The 23,171-nt window shown below is 46.7% G+C and overlaps 1 protein-coding gene across 4 annotated transcripts in view; it reads right to left on the reverse strand.

The window, feature by feature from the left end:
- Nucleotides 1-18,196: 18,196 nt before the first annotated feature.
- The window catches only part of IRF2 (interferon regulatory factor 2), an 82,735-nt gene continuing 77,760 nt past the window's right edge, over nucleotides 18,197-23,171 (reverse strand). For all 4 annotated transcript variants that reach the window (XM_043893407.1, XM_043893408.1, XM_043893409.1 and 1 more), the window contains exons 8-9: nucleotides 20,909-20,955; nucleotides 18,197-19,613 (exon numbers count right to left, since the gene is read on the reverse strand). In XM_043893407.1, coding sequence (XP_043749342.1) covers nucleotides 19,305-19,613; nucleotides 20,909-20,955 — 356 coding nt within the window. In that variant the 3' untranslated portion in view covers nucleotides 18,197-19,304. The remainder of the gene's footprint in view (nucleotides 19,614-20,908; nucleotides 20,956-23,171) is intronic.

Genomic DNA, 23,171 nt, shown 5'->3' on the forward strand with positions numbered 1-23,171 from the left:
TCTTAGAAGCTTTGAAAGACTTCTAAGCTGAGATGGCTCAGTAAATTCCATATGCATTTTCAAAATGTCGCTATCCTGCCTTCAATTTTGGTTCCTCTTTCAGTTGTGGAAGAGCAAATGCTGCGGCAGAAATTAGCTTCTCCCACTCGTCTGGGGTCTCTGAAGAGAAATGGACAGAGAGATGTGCATATAATATTCTGTCTCTGGGCCCGTGAGCCTGTGCCTGGAGCAGGGCGGTGGGGGGCTGGGGTGACCTGCAGTACTTCTCGACAGGGGTCAGATGTCTATTGCCTCAAGAATCGACCCAGAAAGTTGGGGAAACTTCTCTTGCAGAGTGATAACAACTCTCCCTCCTCCGGCTCGCACTGGCCACAAAAGACAGGAAGGAAGTCACAACTTAAAAATAAAATTCACACATAAGCATTCAACCAACGTTTTAGTCTTAATCAGAGGTCTCATGGTGTCCTACCCCGAGCTTCACCCAATGTCATCAACAGTCATGTAGGTATTCAGACACCCTAGACCATCCCCTCTGGCTGGGATCTTCCTAGGAGAGGTGCCCACCCCACCCCCAAGCCAGTGTGCCACCCTCTGCTGAGAAAACCCTGCCCGTGGCTGGATGTGAGTCCCACACCCAAACTCCCTAGGTTGCCGCTGTGTCCATCTGCCTCGTGATGAATTCCCCAGGCTTTAGGTCCGTGTCTTTGGATCTCTTCAAATTTCCCTTAAGGAGGGTTTTGGAACTTGCCTCCTGGCCACTAATGATGGAAAGCTTGTCACTGAGAAACTTTCAGTTAAGTCTCTGCTTTGCATTCAAGTAAAGGCTTCCTCCCCTGGAGCTTGCCCCATCTGGAAGTGGTTCCCGGGCACCATCTGGTCACATGCAGAGCCCCAAGCCAGCCAGCTTTCAGTATCTCCACCCAGAGAGAAGGTGGGTTTTCATACCTTGAAGTGAATGAACTACTCCAAACAGCCTTTCAGTACAAGATCTCTGTTCCAGCTTTCAATATGCATATTTATTCTCTCTCTCTCTCTTTTTTAAGATCACTTCCTGGTAACAGCCAGGACTCACAGAATGACTGACTCATTTCATATTCCCCCGAGTTGGCCTCAATGCCTACCCAGCTTCTCTGATGGCAAGGCTCTGTTTCCCAGAGGTTGGTGTAAAGCCAGCAGCAGAGCCATCTGGCCCCCGGGACATAGGACATCATCATTTGAATCCATCGATCATGGTCTATGAAGAGACCTCGGTTTGTAGTCTGGTGCTTCATGAGATGAACTGTTTTTTTGTGAATGTAGACTCCAAATCATCACTCCATACCAACGAAATTAAGTCAGACACCTCGCCCTAAATCTGCCTTCAAAAATTATTGCTCTCAGACTGTTTACAGACTCAGTCCTTTCCCTACCCGCTGGCTTGGATGAACTGTGTATTTATTTGCTGACTAAAGTTCTTTCTTTAGTCCTGGTGGCACGGAGTCCTCCCTGCCCCCATCCATGCTGGAGGTTGCATAAACAAGCTTATCTTTTGGCAATGATTTTTCAAAAACATATAAGTCCTTTTCTTTCCTCTCCACCCCCAACCCCCCATCCTGTACTGTATTGTACTAGTGTCGACTTCCCAAGCTTTTCTCCAGAGCATTGTGCTGGAATAAGGTCCATGGAAAAACACCACCTGATGGATTTGCGGATGCGGAGGGATGATGGGATTTCAGTGGATCGTGGAGAACACCGCTCTGCAGTGTTAACGAAGGTCAGGGTCCACTGTACTTCGTTCACGTCCTTCCTTTAGAACACAAAGGCCGACCTGATTCTCTCCTTCTCACCGTACCAGCTTCTGGACCTTGGTAGCAGATGGGTGTGTCAGCATGGAGATTTGCTGAAACAACCAGTGAGCAAATATTTACCTCTGCAGGTGTAGCTTCCCCGAGCAGGGGCCTCACAGTGAGAATTACCTCCCTGATTCTTTCCTCCTCTGGCCTTTAATAAGCCCCCATGTCAACCAAGTTTAATGGATCCATTTTTCCAAGCCTTCCAGAGAGACAGCTTCATAATTGCTCCAGAAAGAGTTCTTTAATGTGTCATTAAATCCAGTTCACTTAGGTATTCGATCTGTACCTTATGGACACATGATAATCCATTGTGTGTAACTCATTTCTCATATTTTTTTTTCACTGAAGTACAGCTTATTTGTAACATTATATGTTGCCGGTACAGCAGAGGGATTCAGTATTTGTGCAGATTATACTCCCTTATAGGTTATAACAATTTAATGGCTATAGGTCCCATGCTATACAGTGTATCCTAGTTGCTTATTTATTTTATACATAGTCGTTGATATCTCTTAGCCCCACAATGCTAATTCATCCTTCCATCATTATTTCTTGAATAAGTGAGTGAAAAAAATTGTACATGTGTATCTCCTTCCCAGTCCTGTTTCTGGGTCTTTCTAAGATGGTGACAGAGGCCCCCCCCCCCCCCCGCCGCCACCTTCCTGTGGCACGCCCCACTCCGGAACAGCTCTCTGAATGCTGGCTGTGTCTTCTTGTTGTGCAGAAAGAAAGGCACCCCGCCTCATTGGAAGAACCTCCTTGATGGGTCCCCCCAGCACCTGCCGTCTTTCCCCAGCCATGTGGCCGCAGTCTCCCCGATGGTCTCTGGGGCTCTCCTTTGAATCCTTTTAATGATCAGTTTCTCCCCTGACATCCAGCCATGCCTGAGTTTACTCCTGAATGACCACCAGGCAGGTGGACAACACAGAGTCTGAAAACACAGGGACGAATGCGCAGCCCTCTTGGAACAAAGGCCAAGGCCAACCCTGAGTCCAAGAGGTGGAGCGTGGACAGCGCGGGGGCAGCGCGAGGCCCCGGGAGCTGCCGGTGTGCCCACTGACCCAGGGCCTGGGGGCCACACTGGGCTTTCCAGTTCCCGTGGGACGGACACTCATGGTCCCTTCCCACCTGGAGCATCATCTTCACCTCTAGAGGGTGGATTTGAAGAGGTGAAGGGGAGAAAGAGACACACAGAGGGAGAAGCAGGGGAAGGAGAGGAGGGAGAAGAATAGACGGCACAGGTCGTGGAGAAGGAGGAATAGATGTGCATTAAGAATGGCCCAAAGTCTAGACATGGGTTTAAGTTAACCTACAGAAGCTCCTAACCTCCACGAGGTGGCGTATGCACTGGAAGGCTCACCCAGCCTATAGTTGCTTTGTGGGTGAGACTTTTCTCTAAGCGTTCTGTGATAGGCAGAGGTATCACCATCATTTGAAGGACGCTAGCTGCAAATATTGGGAAAGTATGCACATTTAGAACCTCTCTTCTGTATTTTTATTTCCTCCAAGGGTGCCAATGCCACAAAATCACGGGAGGCTGTTTTGAAAGGAAAATTACAGGGGTAAACACAAATGAAATATTTAAAATATATATAGACTAACGGTGGGAAGCGGGGAGAAAGGAGAAGGGACAGATATAAACAGACTTCCTGAGCCTTTGTTTGTCAGTCAAATGCTCAAACAAATTCAGACTCCGTGTGCATTTCAAGCTTCTCTCCCTTCAGCCCTGAGCCCAACGCCAGCACTGTATATACACAGATGTAGTCACATTAACCCCATGCTTCCCTACCTCCCTGTATTTAAAAAGTGTAGTCCCCTCCACCTAGTTCTCCTTCTTGCCTTCCCTATTTTGTCAGGTTTCATTTAAATCAGGGGTCCCCAACCTCCAAGACCCAATAATGCCTGATGAGCTGAGGTGGAGCTGATGTACCAATAACAGAAATAAAGTGCACAATAGATGTTATTCACTTTCAGTTCAGTCAGTTCACTCACTCAGTCATGTCCGACTCTTTGTGACCCCATGGACCACAGCACACCAGGCTTCCCTGTCCATCACCAACTCCTGAAGCTTGCTGAAACTCATGTCCCTAGAACTGGTAAAGCCATCCAACCATCTCATCCTCTGTCGACCCCTTCTCCTCCCACCCTCAATCTTTCCCAGCCTCAGGGTCTTTTCCAATGAGTCAGTCCTTCCCATCAGGTGGCCAAAGGATTGGAGTTTCAGCCTCAGCATCAGACCTTCCAATGAATATTCAGGACTGATTTCCTTTAGGATGGACTGGTTTGATCTCCTTGCAGTCCAAGGGACTCTCAAGAGTCTTCTCCAATACCACAGTTCAAAAGCATCAATTCTTCGGCGCTCTGCTTTCTTTATAGTCCAACTCTCACATCCATACTGGAAAAACCATAGCTTTGACTAGACGGACCTTTGTTGGCAAAGTAATGACTCTGCTTTTTAATATGCTGTCTAGGTTGGTCATAACTTTTCTTCCAAGGAGCAAGCTCATTTAATTTCATGGCTGCAGTCACCATCTGCAGTGATTTTGGAGCCAAAAAAATAAAGTCTGTCACTGTTTCCATTGTTTCCCCATCTATTTGCCATGAAGTGGTGGGACCGGATGCCCTGATCTTAGTTTTCTGAATGTAGAGCTTTAAGCCAGCTTTTTCACTCTCCTCTTTCACTTTCATCAAGAGGCTCTTTAGTTCTTCGATTTCTGCCATAAGGGTGGTGTCATCTGCATATCTGAGGTTATTGATATTTCTCCTGGCAATCTTCATTCCAGCTTGGGCTTTATCCAGTCCAGTGTTTCTCATGACGTACTCTGCATTTAAGTTAAATAAGCAGGGTGACAATATACAGCCTTGACATACTCCTTTCCCAATTTGGAACCAGTCTGTTGGTCCATGTCCAGTTCTAACTGTTGCTTCCTGACCTGCATACAGATTTCTCCGGAGGCAGGTAAGATGGTCTAGTATTCCCATCTCTTTCAGAATTTTCCACAGTGTGTTGTGATCCACACAAAGGCTTTGGCATAGTCAATAAAGCAGAAGTAGATGTTTTTCTGGAACTCTCTTGCTTTTTTCAATGATCCAGTGGATGCTGGCAATTTGATCTCTGGTTCCTCTGCCTTTTGTAAACCCAGCTTGAACATCTGGAAATTCATGGTTCACTTATTGCTGAAGCCTGGCTTGGAAAATTTTGAGCATCACTTTACTAGCGTGTGAGATGAGTGCAATTGTGCAGTAGTTTGAGCATTCTTTGGCATTGCCTTCCTTTGGGATTGGAATGAAAACTGACCTTTTCCAGTTCTGTAGCAATTGCTGAGTTTTCCAAATTTGCTGGCATATTGAGTGCAGCACTTTCACAGCATCATCTTTCAGGATTTGAAATAGCTCAACTGGAATTCCATCACCTGCACTAGCTTTGTTCACAGTGATGCTTTCTAAGGCCCATTTGACTTTGCTTTCCAGGATGTCTGGTTCTAGGTGAGTGATCACACCATCGTGCTTATCTGGGTCATAAAGATCTTTTTTGTATAGTTCTTCTCTGTATTCTTGCCACCTCTTCTTAATATCTTCTACTTCTTTTTCTGTCCTTTATTGAGCCCATCTTTGCATGAAATGTTCCCTTGGTATCTCTAATTTTCTTGAAGAGAAATTCACTTGAATCATTCCCAAACCATCTCCTACCCCTGTTCCGTGGAAAAATTATCTTCCACAAAAACAGTCCCTGGTGCCAAAAAGGTTGGGGACCGCTATTTCTTTCACGATGAAACAAGAACCTCAAATTCACCAGGAACAATATCATGGAACAGAGCCAAGCCACTCCTGCTGTCTAAATTCCAAACCCATAGAAGCCCTGAACATGTAGTAGATGGGTGTTTGAAGCTGCTAAATGTCAGGGATAAATTCTCATGCCGCAACAGTAACTGGCGCAGCAGCTATGAGCATAGACACATTTTCCACTGAATTTACTGTCTTGGAGTATTCCTGAATCGGAGTCATCATTATAATATAAAGAAAAAATATTTGGGGGAGATAAATCACTTTTCTAAAAGAGAAAAGTGTGTAGAATTTGGGGAGGGGGTGTTGCACCAGTGCAGATGGGCACAACTCCCCACCTCCCCAGTATCCCTCAGGGTGAACCGCCCTCCAGGGAGAGGAAGCACCAGCATCCAGAACATGCACGAGTGGTCCCCGCAGGAAGAAGGCAGCAAAGGAAGCTTATCGGGCAGCTTAGGGATTGGAAGGGCAGTCATGGGAAAAACCCTTTTCTGTTGCATCTTATTTATGCCTTTATTATGCCACATTGTGGGTAACAAACATACACAGCGACACCGCACCGCCCTCCGCCGCTGATAGGGGACAGGACTTCCTGGTGACTGGATAAAGTAATTATTGCTGGGAAGAGAAGGGAAATGTATGCTTCCGGTGAGTTTTGTTTTCTGTGGCTGAAATGTGAGGAACTTGGCCAACTTCCCAGTCCAAGGAGTCCCTGTGACAGACTGATAAAGGAAGGAGACGACTCCCCCTCCCCAAAGTCACTGAAGCAAAAGTGAGCTGTGCTTACACGGGATCCTTCCTTAAGTGAAGAGTTGAAATGAAGAACAAAACACAGTAGATTTTGTAATATTATTTTGGTGGTTACGTAGTCGTCTAGAGGTATTGTTAAGACATTTAAGAACCCCAGTGATTAGCATTTGGACTATTTGTTTGACTTCCTGGCAAATGATCCAGAAGAGCCAACATAATATTGAAGAAGAAGAAGAAAGTTAGAGAATGGACACTACCTGGGTTCAAAGCTGGAAAGTTACAACAATCAAAACAGCATGGTGTTGGCAAAAGAATAGACAAATGGATTAGTGAAACAGAATACAGAACCCCAGATAAATATAACTATATAAATATAATATATATATAAATGTATATATGCATAAATTTATACATTTATATAATATATGAAATATAAATATAATATAAATATAACCCCAGATAAATATAAAACAGACCCCAATAAATATAACTAACTGATCTTTGACAAAAGAGCAAAGGAAACACAATGGAGAAAAGGTAGTCTTTCCAACAAACGATTCTGGGACAACTGAGCATCCACTTGCAAAAGATTCTAGACATACACCTCCTACTCTTCACAATTATATGCTGCTTTTATTACCAGAGTTTAGCTGCAGCTTATTTCTTTTTTAAAAATATTCATTTATTTGACTCCGCTGGGTCTTAGTTGCAGCACGTGGGATCTAGTTTCCTGACTAGGGATTGAACCCAGCCCCCTCGAATTGGGAGCTCAGAGTCTTGGCCATGGGACCGCCAGGGAAGTGTCTGTACCTTATTTCATAATCAGAGACTAAATATTTTCCCAAGTCATTTTGGACACCTACAGTTAGTCACAGCCTGACGAGGAGACGCTGTCTTTCAATCACACTAAAGAGCTTGGCCTTTGCAGCACAGTTAAGATTGACAATGTAATTTGAAGGCGTCACAGAAAACCCTAGGGGTGTGTTGGCATTTCCTCTTTGGTTAAACTTATAATTTCGTTTTTCCTTTTTTAAAGAATGTTAAACAGCTTCTGTTGAAAGTCACTAGAAACCTTTAAAAGATTTTGAGGCCTAAATAATAGTTTTTTTTATGATGCATGAAGGGGTCACACCAATTTTCCCCAGTTTTGAAAATTTTTATAATGTACCCTGTGTCGTGGGGCAATGTGTAATGCTCGATATGGGCACACGAGATGACTTCTGCTTCCATACAGTAAAGCAGTGTAAGCTTTTTGGAGACATTTCCGGTGACCACTAGGACACATATCCATTGATAAGTTAATAGCATGTGGTGCCACCATCTCAAACAGTGAACCAAGAGTGGTGAAGTGGATGAAGAGACACTTCTACGCTGGCAAAGCTTGTGTGGCCATAGGCAGTGCCAACTGTCTTGGCACCTCACTTCTCTGCCCAGCAGCAGGCAAATCTTTTTGACAGGGCTTGCGTTACAGATCCCAATTTCATAAATGTTAACATATGGGAAAATAAACTGAGTGTTAAACTCGAGAAAATAGGGCAGCTTTCAAATATTCCAAGCCCTTGGAGAATTCTGCAGAGCTGGAGCTGTGTCCACCAGCTAGAAAGTTGTGTCTGCCTCTACCCTTTGTCATCCCAACTCCTTCTGCAGCCTCAAACCTGGAGATCACAGAGTTCAAGTCACAGCATGGAGGGAAAACCAATCTAAAAAGGAAGAAGAAGACAATGGTTATGCTTATTTTAAGCTTCCTGCCTGAACTACCATGAGGCTAATTTCTTCTAGATTAGACTTCATTTCCTGAGGGTTCATAAGCAAATGTGTCTTTTCATGACTGTGCTAAGACACGAAACCTCCTTTTCTCAGGAGGCTGATGTGAATGAGTGTGAACACACAGCTATTGTGAAAGACCGACTCCCATTTGATAAAGGAATGAAGAGTAGTTCCAATAAAAGCACTTTGCAGTTTTGCGTGTCCGTGTATGGTTATTTTTGCTTTGGGTGTTCTTTGATTCTTTCTTTTTAATAAAATTATAAAGCAAACAAACTTTTAATGATGGTTCCAAGTGCTCACACAGCAAAGCCGCTCCTCTTCCTGCTTAACAATTAAGAGCTTTGCTTTGTTGCCTATGAAAAAAAAATTGTAGCTTTAAAAGAAATAGTAAGTCCCCCAGTTTGGAAATATGCAACAAGAACCTATAGGAGGACAAAGCCAAACCAAGTCAAGTTGCAGGTCCCTAGAAGGAATTTACACAAAACTCTGGGAGAAAGAGTTACCTTGTGGGGGCTCAGTCTCCCCTCACCCAGATGGCTAATTTAATGAGACCATAAAATGAATATATGATCAATTTTTCCAAAAGATCCATATCCATTGCATTTGAAAAGAAGATATGATCACTACTCTTAGGGTATAGTGTTGAATATACATGCATAAGTTCTACCTTATTATTTACTAAATTGTTTAAAACCTTTATCTTTATCGTATTTCCTTCAGACCTGCCATGCTGAGCATGGTGTGTTGAAATCTCCTTTTACTAATATGTTTCCATCTCTTTCTAGTCTCATTTTATGTACTTTCTGCATTATATGCTTGGTTGTTGTACCATTTGGTGCAGAGATGTTCATAATTCATCTTCATTGTGAATCGTGATTTTTCAGCCTAGATAGCATGATTTTTTCTCTAATTTAAAGCTTTTTAGCCTGAATTCACTTTACCTGATATAAAAATCATCACCCTTCTTTCATACTGCTTTCGTTTTTCTGTTAGAACTTTGCCTGTTTCTTAATTTTTGGTCTTTTGAATCACTGTGATCGAGGCGTGTCTATTAAACATAATATGGCCTTGTAAGCGAATTTGATAGCTGGATCATTTGTCACTACAACAAGAAAAGAGAAGAAACCAGTAAAGTGTGTTCCATTTATTGATACCACTCCTGTTAAGTCTCAAAGCTGTCATATTATTTTATGTTATAGTCACTGCATGTTATGTTTACTGTATTTCCTTCTTCATTTGGCACATTTTCTTTGTTATTTCTTATACGTTTATTTTTTCAGGTGACCTGCCTCTGCCCTCTCCAGGGTGTTTCCCATCATTTTACTTGATCTGCTTCTGACGCTCAGGCCACTGCTTGTCCAACCACTAAAAATAAAAGAACCAGGAAACTAAAAAACAAGCTAAGGGAAGCCTGGCGTGCTGCAGTTGCGGTCCATGGGGTTGCAGAGAGTCGGACACAACTTAGCAACTGAACAACAACATAAGGCAGGGTGGGGGTCCTGAGATGGCAGCCGGCATACCCTCAGCCACTCTCACCTCGGGCTACACATCTCTCAAGGGTGATGGAGCATCTTTATGAGCACAAGCAGCAGTCCCGACAGTACTGAGAACAGCGCCCACCGCCTTTAGCATCTTTCTGGCTCCAGCTGGTCACAGCCTCAGCCTACACTGTCTTCCCAGAATCTAGTCTCTGACACAGTCTTCTCGCTCTTCTCCCAGGAAGGTTCTCAATCCCCGTGTTGATCCACTGAGGCAAACAGATACCCTGGAAAGGACTTCTCCTGCCCCTACACCTGGTCTATGTCTAGACTCTATCGAAGCTTCCGCCACACCCAAGTTCCTTTATCCTGTCCATGACATTCTAGGATAGGGCAGGAAAATATCAAGAAACACAAAAGCTTAATAGTGTGCTTGTCTGATTCATAAGTACGCTGAAATGCACCTGATTTCAAACTTGCTGAGTCAATATGTCTTGCATCCTATGAATCTGGTGGGAATCAGCGTGCCCACTCGTCTATGATGAAAGTCATGTTGCTGACCCAGAATGAAGTCAATTAGGATCACCTCAATAATCAAAAGTTAATTAAATTCCACCTGGTGATTTTAGGATGCATTTTAAAAATGTGTTTGAGTCCATGATGTTAAAAATAAAAGTCCCTATGGACAGATTCTGATTGCCTTCAACTCCTACCAGGAAGGAATATTTTCTTAACTCTAAGCCCACTCAATCATAAAATGAGTCTTGCCCAACAAAGCATGGACCAGGATCTAGGGAGGAAAAAGACCCACTAATTTTGGGCTACATAGAAATTGGGGTTACAAGTTTGAGCTCTGGAATCCTCAGTGATAAATTCTTGAATTAATATAAACCTGGGAGTGGATAGGTCATTTGGAAGCAGTGCTCTGTAATATGGATCCTGGCTATTTTATATCCAGATTATGTGCTTGATAAAACTGAGTGCATACAACACAGTCTAGACTTTAGTGACATGATCTTCTTCTTCTCAACATTTTTAAAAATTAATTATTTGTTTATATTTTTTATTTTAATTGGAGGCTAATTACTTCACAATATTGTGGTGGTTTTTGCCATACACTGACATGAATCAGCCATGGGTGTACATGTATTCCCCATCCTGAACCCCCCTCCCATCTCCCTCCCCATCCCATCCATCAGGGTCATCCCAGTGCACCAGCCCTGAGCACTTGTCTCAAGCATCAAACCTGGACTGGTGATCTATTTCACATATGATAATATACATGTTTCAAGGCTATTCTCTCAAATTATCCCACCCTCGCCTTCTCTCACAGAGTCCAAAAGTCTGTTTTTTACATTTGTGTCTCTTTTGCTGTCTTGCATATAGGGTCATCGTTACCATCTTTCTAAATTCCATATATATGTGTTAATATACTGTATTGGTATTTTTCTTGCTGACTTACTTCGCTCTGTATAATAGGCTCCAGTTTCATCCACCTCATTAGAACTGATTCAAATGCATTCTTTTTAATAGCTGAGTAATCTCACAACATTCTTGCAAGATGTTAATTTCTTTTATACACAAAAAATCCTGTTTTGTATAGATATTAAGAGATTTCCGAAAAGTCAGCAGCAAGTGAGAACTGAACCCAGGTTCATCTGATTTCAAAAACCCAATCTCTTTCCACTACAGCACCTTGCAGTCCCATACACACTGGAAGTACAGGATGGCGACTCTGGTCTCTGGATTCTCTTATTTGGGAGTTTTTACTTCCTTTGGTGTAAATGGCAGTGAATTCCTCAAGGTGTATGCATATCCCAAACAAGCACTCAGCAGTCCCCATGCCCAAATTTGGGGTGTGGGGGGGAATTAAATCCATCCTCCTGGATTGGAAACGCAGGAGCCTTAACATCAGGGAAGTCCCACCCAATTTTTTCTCTTCTGCCTTCCTCTAACACCAAAGCTGGAAATGGACAGCCTTATGTCCTAGTTGTTCTTGGGCTTCTAAACTACGAATCTAGTTCATCGAGTTAGTTATCTGCACATGAGTGAGACTGGGAGTCAGGATGGAGGCAGAAGCCACCTTCCTTCACATTCACTTGTAATCATTGGGCAACATGATTGTGAGACACTGGGACTTTCTAAAGCTGTGTCTCAAGGTTTAGTCACTAATTTTACGGGCCCCCAGAGGGCTTCCCAGGTGGCGCTAGTGGGAAAGAGCCTGCCTGCCAATGCAGGAGATGTAAGAAACATGGGTTCCATCCCTGGGTCAGGAGGATCCCCTGGATGAGGGCATGGCAACCCACTCCAGTCCTCTTGCCTGGAGAACGATGGACCGAGAAGCCTGGTGGGCTACAGTCCAGATGGTCGCACAGAGTTGGACATGACTGAGGCAACTTAGCACACACACACCAGAGATAGGTTGGGGCTCACAGGGACTTCTTGGTTCTCAAATTTCCACGAACACATCACGTCTTCACCATCGTTAGGTACTTCCAGCACCAGCTTCCTGGTTTCTGAGGTTGACAGCGGAGGCAGAGATGAGGCAGCCTGCTCTCGGCCCCTCCAGCCTTCCCAAAACACGAACACCTGCTTCTCCCCAGTCCAGGCCTCTCTGCTGAAAATAGCCAGAGCGGTTTCTGTTTCCTGCAACCGAACCCCGCTGATGCACACTGTTCCCCATCTCTCCCACTAACTGCTGGGTTTTACAACTGTCAACCCTTCAGTGGATCCTTTAAGCCCTAAAATGAGAGCTCTAAATACCTCCATCACTCCCATTCTCCCTGGTCTGGCTTTATTTTTCTCCATAGTATTTATTGTCTCTTAAAGATTGCTTGTGCTTCCCTTGTGGCTCAGTTGGTAAAGAATCCACCTGCAATGCAGGAGACCTGGGTTTGATCCCTGGGTCGGGAAGATCCCCTGGAGGAGGAAATGGCAACCCACTCCAGTATTCTTGCTTGATAATGCCATGGACAGAGGAGCCTACTGGGCTACAGTCCATGGAGTTGCAAGAGTTGGACATGATTTAGTGACTAAACCACCACCAAAGATTGTTTATCGGTTGTATATCCACCACTACTAGAATTTAATCTCTATTCAAACACAGACTTTGTTTTGCTCACTTCTGTACAGCCTTCTAACACTTAGAACCCTATCGGCATAGGGTTTGAATGAATGAATCTATTTTTCTTAACAGAATGTGGGTGCGTGCATGTTAAGTTGGTCAGTTGTGTCCGACTCTTTGTGACCCTATGGACTGTATCCCTCCAGGCTCCTCTGACCATTGGGTTCTCCAGGCATGAACACTGGAGTGGGTTGCCATGCCCTCCTCCAAAGGATCTTCCAAACCCAGGGATCGAACCTGCATCTCTTACCTCTCGTGCATTGTCAGAGGGGTTCTTTATCACTAGCGTCACCTGGGAAGCCCTCTTACCTGAACACTACTCCTAAATTACTGCATTAGTAATAAGGTCATCAACAATATACCCTCAATTATGCCTCCTCATGAAGATTTCACCTGGGTTTAGAAAATCCTCAAAGAACACAAAGTGATGTGTTCTCTGAATCTTGGCATTAAATTTAGGGTGATCAAATCCTTCTGGTTTGCCTGATATATTCTCAGTTTTAGCACTGAAATCCCATGACCTGAGCAAACCAAGATGATTAGTTGCCCTAGTTAAATTCATGAGGTGGTAAAGAAAGGCATGTGAAATTACAGTATTTTAAATCCATCTTGCAAATTAAAGTTTGCAAACAGGAATCTTTTAAATCAGCCTGTGGTTTCCTTCCCACATCACAGTTGTCTTGTGAATGATCCCAGAAGCCATCAGGGTGAAATTTGAGCAACGGCCTTGGGCTGCCTTCTACACTTTTATCAATCTTCTTTTTTGGTTATGCACTGAATATGCTACAGCTCAGGGTGTGAAATATAATTAATAGCATATTTCATAATTAAATTAAAAACTTGATACAGGAGCTTCCCAGAGAAAAGTTATAGCACTAGATCCTTCGGGAAGGCAAGGGAAATCTGCTTATAATGTTGTTGGGAGACAGAAGAGTGAATTCTATTGAGAATATTTATCAATATTAATTCTAGGGATAATAAATACTTAGCCATCACAAACCAGCAACAGCTCCCCCCTCCCCTCCTCCCCTCTCCAGCCTCTAGCGGCTAACATTATCCTGAAATTTCAGACATCGAGTTCAAGTATAATTTGTGGTTCAAAATAACGTCTTTGATCTGGTGCATTACTGAGAACTGGAGAATGTGAGCACGCTCAGTTCTACGACCTAAGCTTCCAGTAGATGGATCATCTTGGGAGAGTTTCGTTCCCTGATGATTCATGCAGCTGAATGCTTGGATGTTTAGATTTTCAAACATTCTTCTCAACCCAAACCAAAACTTAGCAATGCTGTCACCCTGGAGTTTGTTGAGCACCTGCAAAAACAGTTGTGTTGCTAAAATCAACTGTGCCACGTGATGGTGGCGTTTCTCCGGCTGTGTGTGTGAGGGGTTAACGGAGCCGGAGTTGCACAATCCAGCACAATGCATTCCTCAGAGACTGCAAGCACCGTCTGAACGTGTTTACAAAGCAGATACAGGGAAGCCGCCCAAGGGCAGCATGCTTAGGGGAACAGAGGCACCACCTGGGCTGCTTTTCTTCTTAAGAAATTGCCCAAAGGACTCCAGAAAACGCTTTTAGACCGTGTGAACTCTGACATGTCCCACATCTCGAGCCTTCCAACCCTTCCATGGAATGACTCAAGTTCTTGGACAGACTTCACATTTTTGCTCACACCGGCTATTAGGCCTGGCCACTTCCTTCCTTCCAGGCTCTATTTTCGGTAGCAGAACCCCTGCACCTGTTGTTAGCATGGCTGTAGAAGGAAACCTCAACAAAACCCTGGTCTGTCTGCCCAGCAAGGCCAGGCCTGCCTAAGCCGAGGCAGGGGACGGTGTCAGGGTCCAGAGAGCCGGGAGCCTCGGGAGAGAACCGCTCACCCACCATCTTCTTGTGTCTCCTGACCCGAAGCTTTGCCCAACCGGGGTGCTCCTCTCTGTGTCTGGGAGTGGCTGGCCACACTCCCAAGGGCCGGAGCCCAGGGACCCGGCCTGGTTCTTTTGACACTGGTGTGTGGATCCCAGGGGAGCAGAAGAGTCTGGGTCGGGGGTGACTGCCTAATTTCCACATGTGGGAGGCCAACATGACTGAGACATAAGCTGAAAAAGCTTCCAGTCCCGCAGAGTGGGATCCCCTTGGGGAGGGGTCTGCGGCAGCCCGAGAACAGGTAGAGATCTGGTTCCCAGGCCCCTTGGTGGGTCAGGCTCTAGTCCACTGGCTCCGACCATCCTGGCCCAGCGTGCGCCAGCGGGGTGGTGTTTCAAGAGGTGGCTGAACACCATGGAGTCAAAACCAGTTTCTAACACCATTCTCTTGGCAAACCCAGGCTGCTCCTGAGACACCGGGTACGTGACGCTGCATGCCAGGACCCCTCTGGGCCACCTGCTTGCAAGCCCCCTATTGTGCTTTCTCTTTCCTCAGTAGAAATTTGGCAGAATCGCGGGGGGTTCTTATGTTCACCTTTTATCTGGGTCTGTTTGTCCACAGCTAGAATAACAGGGGGCTTTTAAAACCTAATGAATTCAACGTTCAAAGAATAGCCTCGAGCAAAAGGAATGTCTAATGTTCCATTAGGGCAGGAGGCCATTTGGGGCTTAACCGTTGTTTTCATTCACATGCAAAATACTTCCAAAAGCATGAGTTGGAAAACTCAGAATCCTGAAACCCAATCACTCATCTTCCTCAATCCTAAAATTGTGATCTCACTAGTGGTTACCTGATAGCTGAATATACTTTAGATTTAGGAGGGGGGAAAAAAAAGCAGATACTATTTTGGGGTTTGGGTGGCCAGTAGATTTGTATGCAGTTCTTTTCTGTGTATATTTCTTCTTCTCTATAAATACATTTAAATAGACTAAACACCTCCTTTGGCAGTTACTTCCATCAAAACATGGAAAAATGCTATGGCTGAGCATGGATTTATTTAGAAACTTGCAAACGGTGTTCTGGAAGCCCTTTGCGGTTCAGGATGTGCTGGGTTCTTTCAACCTTCAGACTGGGCGGAAGTTCCTGCCACTGGATGCACAGTTCCCAGCTGAACAGGCTCCTCATTATTAAGGGGACGACCCAGGTGCTGGGGCAGAGACTAAGACACTGAACGTGCCAGTTACACACACACATACAGATACACACACACACCACCTCCCCAAGGCCATCACAAAAGCATATTCACACACACACACACACACCCCAAGCCCATCATAAAAGCATATCCACACACCAAGCCCATCATAAAAGTGTATCAGTGCACACACACACACCAAGCCCATCATAAAAGTGTATCAGTGCACACACACACACCAAGCCCATCATAAAAGCATATCCACACACACACACACCCCAAGCCCATCATAAAAGCAGATCAACACCCCCCCCCCCGCCAAGCCCACCATAAAAGGGTATACACACACACACACCCAAGCCCATCACAAAAGCATATCAGCTCAAACAGACGCCAGCCAAAAGCAGCACGTGTCCCCAGCACTTCCTGTAACGGACAATGAGGTCTGAGGCTGAGTCCCTGAGATGCCCCGTCTCACTTGTTTTTCTTCCTCAGGCCAACCCCAGGCGTGGGGCTCTTTCCCTACAGTCCTGGCAAGTGACACTCAGAAGCATGACGGAACATGCCCTTTCTCAGAAATAATTTAAACATCATTCTGCTTCTCCCGCCTTCTTGGCTGTGCTGTGCGCGTGCTCAGCCGTCTCCGACTCTGTGACCCACGGACTGTAGCCCGCCAGGCGCCTCTGCCCATGGGGTTCTCCAGGCAAGAATACTGGAGTGGGTTTCCATGCCCTCCTCCAGGGGATCTTCCTGACCCAGGCATCGAACCTGCGTCTTCTTGGCCACGGATGGTTATCTTTAGGCCCCTCAGGGGTGCATTTCCAGTTCTCGTCATCTCTCACCTGCTGAGATGCTGCCTGTCTGGTCACAACGGTGTCGGCAGAAGCACACGGAGCGGCCTCTGGGCCCTGCAGAGCTGCCGAGAGGCCTGGAAGAGAGTTGGGGGGGCTCCCTCTGTGTTTGGAAGAGAGAAAGGGGTCAAGAGGATCTCCCCTTTGCCCTTTGATCTCCAGGCCACGTGATCGAGAACCGCCTTCTGCTACTGGTTTTTAACTGATTCTAAAGCAGGGTGGCTGAGTAGAAGGATTTAGATACAAGTTGCAAAGAACTGGACCTGTTTGTCCAGAACCTGGGAGAAGGCGAGGTCTTCAGCGAAGGGCACGGGGCCGAGGAGGACGGGCGCCCCTCCTCCCTCTGGCTTCTCCTCGCGCCGAGATTGCAGAGGCTTTTCGTGAAGGGGAGGTAAACCCACTGTCACCTGGGTGCTCCTCATGGGAGCAGCCAACCGTCCAGCCTGGCATTTCAGCCACAGCACAGCAACCAGTAACATGCTTCAGCTCATTTTTTGTTCAGGGCTGGGTAATTTTATGGCCACTAATTCTATCTGCAGCCACACACAGAGGGAGGCATAAAATTAGCCCTTTGTCCTTTCACTGAAGGAACCTTTTCAAATATTAACCCAGCAATCTCCTGCACAAGCCCCAGAGGTAACAGGGAGGGGGCCGAGGCTCCATAGGTTGATTTTACGGACACTGTGGAAGCGTGAGGGGGGAGCCCGGTGGCTTCCCCGAGGTCACAGACTCGGTGGTGGAGTCTGGGATTCTGGAATTCACATTTCTCACTCGAAACGATATGCCCCAAGTTCTGAGGGCAGGGCCTTGGGCTGAGGCCCCAGGTCTTAGAAAGAAGACTGAGCTGGGAGGAATTCAACAAATATCTCCTGTTACCAAAAATGTCTTATCCGTGAGCTTGGGATGTGACATAAATACATAATTTTAATCATATGTTTAAGAACAAGAAAAACGCAGATGTGTGTGTGGAATTTGCTAACAGTAGAGAGCAGTGGAAAAGGGGAGAAGACTCCCTCCATAATCACACCAGCCTCGGACACTTACTACCTGTGAGGCTTTGCATAAAGGCATTTTCCTTTTCAGTCTCCATTTCTTCCCTGTGAAATGGAGATAAATCTCTATCCTGTGCACAACCTTGATGAGTGAAGAGGTGAAATCGTCATGTAAGACAACACTCAGCACAGGATCCAGCTCCGGGCGAACAACCAGCAAAGGAAGGCATCCGTATCCTCAGGGCTCTCCAGGTGGCTCAGATCGAAAAGAATCTGCCTGCAATGCAGGATACCTGTGTTCGATCCCTGGGTTGGGAAGATCCCTGGAGACGCACCTGGCAACCCACTACAGTATGCTTGCCTGGAGAATCTCATGAACAGAGAAGCCTGGTGGGTTACACTCCATAGGGTCACAAAGAGCTGGACATGACTGAATGATTTACACAAAGGAAAAGGAAAGGGGGAAAGTTCCAGTCCGCCAGAAGAAATGATACCCCTGCCAGTCCTGTCCCATGACTGTCCTCTAAGGTACACACAGACAAAGCCAGGCGTGATGCCCATTAAAAATTTAACTATATATCATATTCATTTATTATCAATCCACAGGATAATTTGATTGCTACATGAGCTCATAAAAGCTTTTCACCTTTACAAAATTAAAAAAAAAATGTGCCACAAGGATGTAATAACTGCCGATAAACAAGAAAAGGAATCTTAAAATTATAAATTTGCTGTAGAAAAGATAAAAAACAATTATATTTTCTTTAGAATTTTACCTTGAATAAAATATTCCCCTGTATAAAAAATAAAAAAGCTTGCTCTGGTTAGAATTAGAGTATTTTTGTCTTCAAATCTGAGAATTTGCATAATCTTTCCATGATAGTTTTCCTTTGTACCGCGTGGCATTCAAGCATAGCAGATTAGAAAGATTTTCTTTTGCTGTTTTTTTTTTTTAAAGCAGTCTTTTAAAATGGGACATCGGTGGAGAAGTTCATTGTCTTCTTCTCCTCCTCGGGGATGTGGAACATGGCCTTTGAGGGGAGGAAGAGGAGGAAAGAAAATGAATGGGAGAGGGGGGGAGGGGAGGGGATGAAGGGAAAGAGATGGGAAGGGAAGGGATGAAGGGCCAGGGGTGGGAGGGGAGGAGGGAAGAAGGCTAGGGAAGGGGATGCTGACTGTGCTGTGAAACAGAGCAGGATCACAAGAAGGTCTATCTGTAAGTGCTTTTAAGATAAGGTGCAGAAGCAGACTGCAACGTCGCTAGTACTGCCCTATGTACATATTCACAAGAATAAAAAATTCCAGCTAGTTCACATTTTCTCCTCCGTGTGGAGGCATCCATTCCACCATGCTGGCCTTGACCATAGGCAACGCAGCACCTCACTGCCCGTATGGGGGTTGGTCCTATGACGTCCTTGAACTTGAGGAAGCAGCCCTGGGAGATCCAGCAGGCTCTAGAGATAACGCGTCTATCAAGAAGCTGGAGTCCTGAGTTAAAAAGAAGCTCCAGTACTGGAGTTGGACACAGCAATCAATGTTCTATTTTGTCAAGGCTTTTTCCCTTAAGATTCGTCTAAAACAGGTGTCAGAGAGAAAAATAAAATACAAACAAACGATAAAGACAAAGCCAAGAAATCCCGACAACCACCAGGGGAAGTCGCAGGCTTATTAATAGCTCTTGACGCGGGCCTGGGTGATGTCTGACGTCTTCTTGATGACGCTGGCCCGGGTCTCCCGGTCCGGGCGGCTGCTGCTGGGCGTGGGGCTCATGGGGGGGGCGAGGGGGAGGTCTGGGAATGGGGGCCAGGAGCTGTTGTAAGGCACGGGGCAGCTCTCCTCCTTGATGGTGACCTGGAGGTCGGGCTTGTTGGACGTGACGAAGGTGGCCATGCTGGGCAGCAGGTATGTGTTCCGTGGCCCCATGTTGCTGAGGTACTGTTTGCCTTCAATGTTCCTCTTCCGCCAGTGTGGCCGACCCTTGCAAAGAAAAGAACGATGACAGGTATTTCCTCTGCCCTTTCTCCAATGGCTTTTTAAAACACGGCTCCTTCTCCCCACGGTTAAGTGTCTGAACTTAAGAGGCGTGGAATAAACGAGAAGCTGAGTGACTCCACATCCTTGAACTGAGAGCTATCCCCAGCCACACATGCCCCCAAAACACGGTTTCTCTTCCCCTCCCTTTTTTTTAATCATCAATGCCCATCGCCCACCTCCCAGAAATCTAGCCGAGACTATTCTATGAAGGCAGGAAAACGAGGCAGCAGCTTGGTTTCTGGTTCCTCTCTAACGCCAGCTGCCTGGCCTGATTGTTAGGAAGCCCTGGGCCAGGATGGCTGGTGCGAGAGGGCGACCAGGTCTTCACAATGGCCCCACCGGACCCCTGAGTCCAGCTGCGTTTTTCAGAGGGAGGCAAGTGAGGTGCTCAGTAATAGACAGGGAATGCCCCTGGATCGCTTTCAGATGGGTGCAGTTCAGAGCTCCAGCGTGCTGCCAACAGCTGGCTCCAAGGTGCGGGCGCCATTCAGGGAAGAACCTAGAATTCTGACCTTGAAGAAACAGGGTCTGAATGTGTGCAAGCATCTGCACCTACTGTCTTTTCAGAATTCCTGGGCTATCCTTGGAAGCAGTGCGCACCCTGGGAAATCGCTAATTCAAACAACCGCTAGGCAGTCTGTCCGTAACTGACTCCAATGCAGACACAAGGCAGGCTTCAGAGGAATGCTTTCGCTCACCGTCAGAGCCTTGCCTGCCATTGTCAGAGCCTAGCCAGGCGAAGGAGAACAGGAGAGGGACTCAGAATCCAACTGAACATGCACTTGGCCAGTGGGCATGGATCGCGGGTGGCAGGGACTCTAGGGACCTGGAGAGCGGCTCCTGCTTAAAGCGCTTCCTGACATTGACCTCTCATCACTGCCCGGGGCCACCTGGACCTTCTGTTGCTGCTCGCGGAGTTGGATGTTTATGGCGCTAAGAACATCAGCGTTTCCTGACTTTTCCTGCCATCACAGCCTCCTTTCTTACTGAGCCCTTGCCTTCAGTTCCCAAAGCCTCGTTTTGTAAGTTGAAATCCAAAAGCACTGTCAATTTTACGTTATGTATATTTCACCACCACCACCACCACCACCAAAAAAAGAAAAAAAAAAAATGCCGCAAATGAAACTCATGATCAAAAGAAAAGAACCTTCACTAGCCACGAGGAAACCACCGTGCTGCTTGGGAAGGCTCTGTCCCAGCGCCTGCTGGCGACAGCCGCCCCGCCAGGCCATGCTTACCTCCGAGCTCTCTTCGTCACTGGGCACGCTATCGGTAGTTTCGCTTTCTGTTCACAGAGAGAAAAACACAGGCCCATCATTCCTGCCGCTCAAACCGTTTGGAGGCTCAGGCAGTGTTTTAAAAAATTATACATATATCAGCAACTTTTTCTTCCAAAGAGAAGTGGGTCACTAAACTCATAACCTCCGTCCCCTGTGCTCAGGTCAAATGCGTGCACCTAGGAGGTGCCGGAGCAGAATTGGATTTCTCTAGTTCTGCCCCGTCGCAGGAAAGGTTGAGGGTGGAGGGGTGGCTCATTTTCCCAGGGCCAGGCTACGTTGATTCATGGTCTCTGCTTCCCGGGGTGGGGTGCTGGGCCCCCGGGCGCCTGTCTGCCCCCCTGGTCCACTGCCAGCTCCCGCTTCTGCGTCAGGCCCTTTCCTTGAGGCTGCTCCATCCAGGCCCCACTGGATGGCAGCTGGTCCATTTAAATCCCAGCCCAGTCTCCCCAGGTCCCTCCCTTCCAGCCCAGTCTCCTCCCAGCCCCTCAGTGCTGATATCCTGGATGGATAAAGGAGTTTATCTTCCCCCTGGCTTGCTGTGGATGCACAGATTCTGGGGGTGGGGGTGGGGTCCTGTGAGCCTCAGTAAACTGCCGTGTTTACCTCCTCGTGGGGTTCCCTCCTCCAGAGGGCAGGCGGGGCCCGTGACTTGCTCTGAAACCTACAGAACATGGCAGAGGCGACGGGCTGTATGCGATCACATTACGTAAGTCTGAAACCCCGTCTAACCAGGTGACGACCTCCCTGGCTGGCCTTGAGGGGGCAGGCCACCACGGCAGGGAGGCACCCGGACAGACAACCAAGGGGCTGCTTCCAGCCAACAGCCAGCAAGAAGCTGAGGCCCTCAGGCTGAAAACTTGCCAGGAACTACATTCCGCCCCACACGGTGTGAGCCTGGAAGCAGACCCTCCCAGATCCCATCCTCAGATGCGACAGCCGCCCGGGCCCAGAACTAGACTGCGGGTCTCATGCAGAGAATGCCCGGAGCCGAAGACCGAAGCCAAGTCACGCCTGCTCTCCTGACCCTCAGCAACTGTGGGATGATAAAGTGTGTTGTGTTCAGGCACTAAGTTTGTAGTTATAGGCAGCAAGAGACAACCAACTCAGTCACCACCCTGATTCAGCCTGCCGGCTCTGAGAGACAGAGCAAGTGACCTGACTTCACGGAGGCACAGTTTTCCCCATCTGTAAAATGGGAATAGAAGCACTTTCTAAAGAGGATGTCGTGCTCAGCCCGGGGCCTGGCACACAGCCCACATCCAGTGAATACTGGGGTGCCTTTGTTCTGAGCTCACTAGCCTCCTGCAACACTGGATCTGTACCACATACTAGGGGAACAGAATCAGGCAACAGCTAGAGGTGACATCACCCGTGCACAGAATACAAGATTTTTTTTTTTTTCAAGTCATTTACCAGTGTTCTTTAAAAAAAAAAAAAAATTTTTTTAATTTATTTATTTTTGGCTGGGCTGGGTCTTCATTGCTGTGCGGACTTTTCTCTAGTTGCAGCGGCTACTCCCCAGGTGAGGTGCGTGGGCTTCTCATTGCGGGGGCTTCTCTCGTTGCAGAGCACTTGCTCCAGGTGTGCTCCAAACTTCAGTAGCTGCCATTCCTGGGCTCTAGAGCACAGGCTGGGTAGCTGTGGTGCACAGGCTTAGTCGCTCTGAGGCATGTGGGATCTACCTGGGCCAGGGATCAAACCTGAGTTTCCTGCATCGGCAGGTATTAGTCTATTCTTCACCACTGAGTCACCAGGGAAGCCCCAAGATTTCTTTTTAAGTAAAAATAATTAAAAAAAAAATTTTTTTAAGCAAACTACTTTTGATTTTTTTTTTTTAAGTAAAAAAATTTTAAGTGTTTCAAATGCAAAATTGATGGCATGCAGTTTTTCAGGGTTCACTGCATCGAGAAATGAATGCACAGAAGGGAGAACTTCCAAAAGACAGGGACCCTTAGAGGTCACCCTCGGGGTCACTCACTTTGCAGACAAGGTCTGCAGGGAAGCCGTATCAGTGAATGTTTACGGAGCTAGTGAGCTGTGGGCCTGCACTTTGCCTGCAGGTCTCGTTCAATCTCTCAAGGACCCTAAGTCAGGAAGCAGGTCCTGTCACCCCACCCCACCCTCACTGGGCAGAAGATCTTGGGTGCTCTTGCGGCTTCCAGCCCTTTCACTCCAAACCTACAGAGGCCCTGGCCTCCAGCCTCCAGCCTTGCTGGTGGCA

Source organism: Cervus elaphus, chromosome 32, assembly GCF_910594005.1.
Source record: "Cervus elaphus chromosome 32, mCerEla1.1, whole genome shotgun sequence".
Lineage (NCBI taxonomy): Eukaryota > Metazoa > Chordata > Mammalia > Artiodactyla > Cervidae > Cervus > Cervus elaphus.